This window comes from Arachis duranensis, chromosome 9 (genome assembly GCF_000817695.3).
Source record: "Arachis duranensis cultivar V14167 chromosome 9, aradu.V14167.gnm2.J7QH, whole genome shotgun sequence".
Classification (NCBI taxonomy): Eukaryota; Viridiplantae; Streptophyta; class Magnoliopsida; order Fabales; family Fabaceae; genus Arachis; species Arachis duranensis.
Window position 1 is genome coordinate 19,486,035 of NC_029780.3, and position 7,740 is coordinate 19,493,774.

Sequence of the window (7,740 nt, forward strand, 5' to 3'; positions counted from 1 at the left end):
AAGATACCTAGACATAAATAGGTTGATTAAAAAAAAAACCAAATATGTTAAAATTATTAATAAAGACCATAGTAAATTTTATTTAAAGAGAAAGACCATGTTATTTTCAATAGGTGATAATGTTATTTCTCAATATCACATTTTCTTCTTATCTACATTTTATCTTTTCAAAATTAAAGTTCTCAAATTCACAGTAACACTACATCATAGTTGACAGCAATTTCGAATTGAAAAAGTTATACAATAGCTTGGGAACTATTGAAAATTGTGTGTCTTCAAGGAAAGGAACGTGAAGGATTAGAGTTGAGTAACGTCCAATGTCAAGATTGAAGATGAGTGTAAAATCATAATTTTTGCGCAATCAAAGGCTATTGGAGATAAATAAATGTTACTGAAAAATGAGAATGTCAAAATGATCTTCAATTACAAGTTTGAGATGATAAAGTGTAGAAAAATTAAAGTTGATGTATAATGCTAAAATTTTGTAATTGGGTGATACACTGATACTATGAACACTATGGTTAAAATTTTTTGAAAAAATTAAATAAAAAAGATGATGATGAGATTATGTATATAAATTTTTCCTAACCAATGGGATTTTAGAATCTCCTTATTGCAGCATTTTGATACCCAGAAAAATAAAATAGGTTTTAGGAGAATCAAATAGCTAGCCTTGGACATAAAAAAAATACCATTAAAAGATATTATTATCATCTAATAAATTTCTTTTGGTCCTTATTCTTAAATAAATTTGTTAGATCCTTTATAATAATCTTTTTAGTTTAATTGGCCATTCTTATTAAATAATAGAATATTTATCTATTTTCATTCTCAAAGAATTTTGAACCAGACACTTTAGTCTCTAAGTAAAATTAATTACTCGATTGGTTCCTAACAATTAACTCCGTCAGTTACTTATGTCCTTTGCTCTGTTAACTCTAATAAAAGACAAAATAGTTCTTAACAACTCTAATAAGGGACAAAATGGTCCCTGACCTCTTCTATTCGGAAACGACACTATTCTCTCCTAATTTTCATCATATCTCGCATAACACTAACAGTTTAACACTGTAACTTCAAGCTACATAATGCACACTCTGCAACTTTAATATTCACAAGAAGAAAAATCTTCAACTTGTTCTCAACCAATTCATAGTCAAGAAACTAATGACTATATCTCTCAAGTACTTGTCGTCTTTGATGAATCTTATGAATTTAGATAGCAAATCTGATTTGTTAAGACCCGTCGTCGTTGTCGTCATCTCCCTCCTCCTCTGCCCTATCATCTCCATAACCACATGGTCCACCACTCCGATCGCTTCTTTCAACTTCTTCTCTGAATCAATGTTCAGTAATTGCTTCAGTTTTCATATGAGCGGTAACGCGACATTTCTCATTGTACTGATAGCTTGGATGTGAGGTCGAAATTGTCTGCCAATTTGGACTTCGGAAATGAAGGAATGAAGCACTTGTAGTCCATTCCAAATGAGAATTTGCATATGATGTCGAAGGAGAATCTTTTTATGATGTCCTAATGTCTAACAATCTATATTGTTTGTCGGAGAATGGAAAAAGGTGTGCCTTTGGGATAGTTGTAAAACTTGGTCTTGAGGATGTGGTGGACGTTGTCGGGATTGGAGGTGATGTTGTTATCGAAGACGTGTAGGTGGATGCTTCTGGTGGGTTAAGTACGGAGGAGGTGGGTGTATCAGTCACAGAGATTTAGGAAGTGTGTGGAGGTAAGTGCAACACGCGTGACAGTTACACCATGGCTTGATTTTGAAGCTGAAAAAAGGAAGGAAAAGATGGAAAAGAAGACTGTGAAGGTGAATAAGGAGAATATAATTAGGATTATGCGAAATATGATGAAAATTGGGAAAGAACAGTATCATTTTCGAACAAAGGGTCAGGGATCATTTTATCCCCTGTTAGAGTTGTTAGAGACTATTTTGTCTTCTGTTAGAATTGATGGAGGCAAAGACCTAAGTGACTGATATAATTAATTGTTAGGACTAATCGAGTAATTAATTTTAATTAAAAACTAAAGTGTCTGATATGAAATTCTTTAAAGATCAAAATAGGTAAATACTCTAAATAATATACGTTAATAGTCTTTTACGAGATTTTTTAAAATATATTTAAATGTGTTTAAAATTTAATAAAAAAAATTTATTTTTTATAAAAATAAATTAATTCAAACTAACATTTTATAATAGCACCGACAGAAACTCTAAAATTAAAAAAAAAAATTTAAGAATGAATTTGGGGCTACAATGAGAAAGAGCAAATGATTAGCAACGTGATAGAGCATAGTTATCAATTCAAAACTGAAAAGTCAGGTGACCAGATAGACACGAGTGTTGACAGACGGAACCTTCGAACTGGCAGAAATCTGTTAGTAAAATGAGGATGGGAATTCAAAGTGTGTTTTGTCACAAGAAACACGCACGAGATACATAGTGGACTCAATTGGTGCACCCCTTTCCCATGCAAATCCAAATTCCGGGCAATACCACTGGAATCGGTGACAAAGGCACAATCAAACACCGGCATCTTCCGCTCATGCTTCTCACTTAATAATAGAACACAACTCAACACTCCTTAGAATCATTGAGTTTCGCTCTCTTCAACAACCGTCGCTCTTTCTCTTGCGGCCCTGTGTTCTGTTCCTTCCACACACATTAAAAGAGGGAAACAGAAATGGGAAGTGTTTGGAAGAAGTTATATAGAGAGAGAGACATAGTGAAGGAACGGAGGGTCCTACTGCTTAATTTTTGAGAGGCACAAACAGTCCCTTGTCAATGATTTTTGCTTGTTAATTGATTGATGCCTCTCTCTCTCTCTCTCTCTCTAAATGACCCTTCTTTCTATTCACTATTCCTTCTTCCTTCATAATTTATTCAATAAACATTAAAATTCTTCTTCCTCCTCCTTCGACGGGCACTGGTGGACTGGTGGTTGCTTTGAAGTTTAAAGCTCCGCCCCCTGGTCAGGTTATTGGGCCAAATAAAGGGTCATATGAAGAGACCTTCAGCTGTGAGTTCTCTTTGGTTATTGCTTTCGATTCTAAATGCAAAATTATTATTATGTTAATTTGCTCTGTTTCACCGTACTCGGTGGAGTGAGATCTAAATGCAAAATTATTTTTATTATGTTTATACATAGATCAAGAATAAAAACCAGTTGGATAATCCAATGTGTGCACCTTAGTATAATTTAATTTAATTTGCTTTGCTTCTCTGCTTTTGTTTGTTCAATTTGAAGTACTTGGTCAACATCTTTGGACACTCTTTATAACTCATATCAGTCAATATTATTAAAATTTATGTTGCACAAATATGATACGGATATTGAATAGAAATGTTACATGTAAATCTGATAATTTTATTCATGCATCATAGATGATAAGTAATTGTTAAATGTTTCTCTTGCAGCTGGTGGATGTGTTTCTGGTACTAGCATTGTTTAGTTGCAACTCATGGACAACGCGGAGCAGCTCAGAAAGCTGCAATCCAAATTATGTTGAGGACATTCGACCTCATAGTGTTAGTATTACTGAATTTGGAGCCGTTGGAGATGGAATCACTCTCAACACAAAAGCATTTCAGAATGCCATTTTCTACCTAAATTCTTTCGCAGACAAAGGCGGAGCGAAGCTTTTTGTCCCAGCTGGCCAATGGTTAACCGGAAGTTTTGATCTTATCAGCCACCTAACTTTGTGGTTGGACAAGGATGCAGTAATTCTTGGATCAACGGTAAACCTTCATCGCAAATATTATGATAAAACATAACAAAAAAGAAGCTTATCATATCTGCCAATAGTGCCACTTTTATTACAAATTAACTGTTTACATTTGTTATGCATTTGGTAGCATTTTTTTTTAGAATATGTGCAAGGATAGTTTTCTTCTTTGAGCTTAAGCAATCTGCGGTATAAGTTGTGCTGGAATTTTATGCACTAATGTAACTCCATTAAACCTGATAGCTTATTAATGTGGGATTTGACATTGCAATCTCAATTATAAAATAAACCATGTGAATAAAATGGTGTATCTTGCTTGTTGCTTGTTACAGAACTCTGATGATTGGCCCATTGTGGATTCCCTACCCTCATATGGTCGAGGAAGGGAGTTGCCTGGTGGAAGGCATAAAAGCCTCATTTATGGTAACAATTTGACTGATGTTATCATTACAGGTTGGTAATATTATAAAATGATCGACTAGCTACCGATTTAATGCTAAAAAAACTGAGGCGTTAGCGATTTAGCCTGCGAATAAACTTAATGGGTTATGGTACTCAAAAGATGTAATCTATTTGAGAAATTTCCCCAAAAGTTAACTCAATTTTATCTCTAATAAAGCATTGAATATGTAGGTGTAAACAAATTTGTTAAACAAAGCACACATGTCAAGTACCTGTCAATCTTTCAAGAACTAAATTGGTGGTTTACCCTAAAAGGAACCATCTTCTACATGCATTTTGGTTTACTGATGCAATTGCTATGTTGATGAAGGTAATAATGGAACTATAGATGGTCAAGGGAGTATCTGGTGGAGCAGGTTTCGGAACAAAACATTGGACTATACACGTCCCCATTTGGTTGAATTGATGAATTCATCTGGGATTCTCATTTCAAATTTAACCTTCTTGAATTCACCATTTTGGAATATTCACCCTGTATATTGCAGGTTTGATCCCTTCGTACACGGTTGACTTTATATTTTCTCTCCTAATTTTTGTACTTAACAATTTCCATCACCATCGTTATGAAACTCTGCAAGCTTTTATGATTAGCTGGAAATGAGTCTTTTTTTCTATGAACAGCCATGTTACAGTTCAAAATGTCACAATCCATGCTCCCTCCAGTTCTCCGAATACAGATGGGATAAATCCAGGTGAGAGTTTAACCTTAAGCTAGAAAATGAAACATAAGGTCATTGGTAATTCACAAGCATTCTAGATTGATCTCAAGTTCCTTTTAAATGAAATCTTCATTTAAATAAAAAAGAAAAAGTGATCTAGTCTTAGTCGTAAATCAATGTATTTTTAAAAACGTTTTTCCTCCATTGTTTGCTTGATTGCTCAAATTTTCTCTTAAGTAGAGTAGTTAGATTTTCCATTTTTAAGTAAACCTTTTCTGTATGAACAATTAAGTTGTTCCTACCTCGTTAACAACTTTCATTGAAAAGACTCTGTACCTCTAAATGTTGTCAGATTCTTCAGATGATATATGCATTGAAGATTGTTACATAAGCACCGGCGACGATCTGGTTGCCATCAAAAGTGGTTGGGATGAATATGGAATTTCGTTTGGTCGTCCTAGTACAAACATTCTCATCCGTAGGCTCGTTGGGAAAACAACAAGCGCAGGAATCGCTATTGGAAGTGAGATGTCTGGAGGTGTTTCAGATGTTTTTGCAGAGGATATTTACATTTTTGATTCGCATACAGGGATTGGAATAAAGACTGCTCGCGGAAGGGGTGGTTATGTTCGAAATGTCTATATCTCAAAAATGACATTGGATAATGTAGATATTGCTATTAGGCTCAATGGCTTATACAAAGAACATCCTGATGATGATTACAACCCAGATGCTTTGCCTGTAATAGAAAAGATTACTATCAAGGATGTGATAGGAGAAAATATCAAACGCGCAGGCCTTATACAAGGTATAAAAGGTGACAATTTTGTCAACATTTGCCTATCAAATATCACACTTAGTGTGAGCTCAAAAACTCCATGGAACTGCTCGAACGTTGAAGGATACTCGGATTTGCTTTCGCCTGAAGCTTGTGATCCTCTCGAAGAAAGTATATTCCCGGAGCATGTTTCAGATTGTTACAATCCAGAAAATCCATTAAGGAGTTCAAGCACTAGAAATCAAGGTGCTTCCTGGTTGCTGTCTTGGTAACTTCTTGAATTTGAAGCATTATACTTAGAAAAGTTCACTTGGAAACGAATTTTACTCGACATAAGTTGAGTGAAGTTGCTTGAGCTGTTGCTGTTCTCTATCTGCAGAATGATACCGAAAGATGATTGTTTATTTAACTTGTGTGCAGCAACAAATAAGTGATTGATATATAAATTTGATTGATTTCCTGTCAGGAAGAGCTTCTTGGATTCCATTATAAGACTTCAATAAGCTAACCAGTAAAATCTAAGCAGCCTCGTGCCTTTTTACATTGATTTTAAATTAGCATAACTACAACCGGTTTGTTTTTACCAAAACACAAAAATATTTCGGCCTAAACATAGAAAATTGTTTATCTAAACACAATTTCTTTGACGATAAAAACGAATTTTTCAAGAGAAAAAAAAAAACAAATCTTTTGATGATATACACAGATTTGTAATAGAAATATAGGAAGAAAATACAAAATTTTATGTTTCTATATTTATTAAAACATAATTTTGTGTGCAATATAGGTAGGATATATATAGGTTGAGTCTTTTTTTTTTTATGAAATTTATGTGTTTTGTAATAAAGAGCTTTTGTATTTTATTATTTTACATGTTTTTTTTTTTTTTAGGGACAATTTCTTATAACAAACATTTAGAAAAGCGACAGTGATTTTTAAAGGAAAGTACAAAAATTTGTGAAAAAAAAGCACAGAAATTCTATGTTTTTTTCTATTTCTTTTTTTTTACGATAAATACAAAAAAAATTTATAATCAACAAGAAAATTTTAGAAGAGAAAAACTCATAATTTTTGGGTTTTGTGTTTATTAAAACATTATTCTATGTTTCGTTTAGGACATATCAAGTGAGTTATTCTTTTATGAACTTTCTTTATTTGTGTATCAAATATTTTTGTGTTTTTTATTTTAACTATTTCTGTATTTAATTTCACAAATTTCTTCGTTCAATTTTATAAATTTTTATGTTTTTGTTATTAAATTTTTTGTGTTTTTTTATGTTTTTAATATTAGGAACAAAATGTTTATATACTTATACTATAAACACCTACTTTTTTAGAATAAATAAAGAAACTTAAAAAGAAAACAAAATTGTGAATGAAAACAGAAAAGTTATGCATTTAGGTTTTGTTTGGAAGAAAAATTGAAAGGCAGATGATGAAAGATAGAGACTAAATTAAATTTTTGTATTATGTTTAGTTTAAAATAAATATAAAAAATGAGAAATAAATTTTAAATTTAAAAAATTAAATAAAAATATTTTTTAAAAAAATATTATTAAATTCAATTTCTATTCTTAACAAGTTCAAGCTCTTGTATACCTATTTTTTGGAAATATTAAAAAGTAAGACTGAAATTTTGTATCCCTTAATTAAAATTAAAGTTCTAACATCTAATTATCAAACACAATACTTAGTCCCAAAAACCAAATGTTGCCCAAGTGAGAATGGACTCCACTTCCCAACTTTTAAAATTAAAATTTTAATTTTAAAATTTTAATCTTTAACTACTAAATACAATATTCGATTTCAATCCTAATTTAAGTAAACAAAAGAAGCCTAAGGGATTACGGAAAAGGAATGCTAAGTAGGTGAAAAGATTATTTTTTAAACTTTATCCATTTATCATATCCCAATATTCTTTTTGAAAAGAAATAAAGGAAGAAAACACAAAAAAATTTAGTACCTAAATTGTGATACCCTGGCCTAAAAATAATAATTGTGTAGTATAAGTATTTCGGTTTTTCTTTCTCAATTTCGTTGGTAATATCAACCAAAATGTGATACAACTTTTTTTTTAATTTATACTTTAAATATTTTTA

The 7,740-nt window shown here is 32.0% G+C and overlaps 1 protein-coding gene across 1 annotated transcript; it reads left to right on the top strand.

Moving 5' to 3' along the window:
- Positions 1 to 2,517: 2,517 nt before the first annotated feature.
- LOC107465022 (probable polygalacturonase) lies at positions 2,518 to 6,106 on the top strand. Its single transcript, XM_016083995.3, has 6 exons — positions 2,518 to 3,036; positions 3,435 to 3,755; positions 4,075 to 4,195; positions 4,515 to 4,689; positions 4,826 to 4,896; positions 5,216 to 6,106. The coding sequence occupies exons 1-6, from the start codon at positions 3,019 to 3,021 to the stop codon at positions 5,911 to 5,913; spliced, it is 1,404 nt and encodes a 467-aa protein (XP_015939481.1). The 5' UTR covers positions 2,518 to 3,018; the 3' UTR covers positions 5,914 to 6,106.
- Positions 6,107 to 7,740: the final 1,634 nt, after the last annotated feature.

What these genes read in the sequence shown, in the direction of transcription:
- LOC107465022 (XM_016083995.3), top strand. An exon ending in GACTGATGTTATCATTACAG is followed by an intron (nt 4,196 to 4,514) that starts GTTGGTAATATT and finishes ATGTTGATGAAG; the next exon opens with GTAATAATGGAACTATAGAT. An exon ending in ATTCACCCTGTATATTGCAG is followed by an intron (nt 4,690 to 4,825) that starts GTTTGATCCCTT and finishes TTCTATGAACAG; the next exon opens with CCATGTTACAGTTCAAAATG.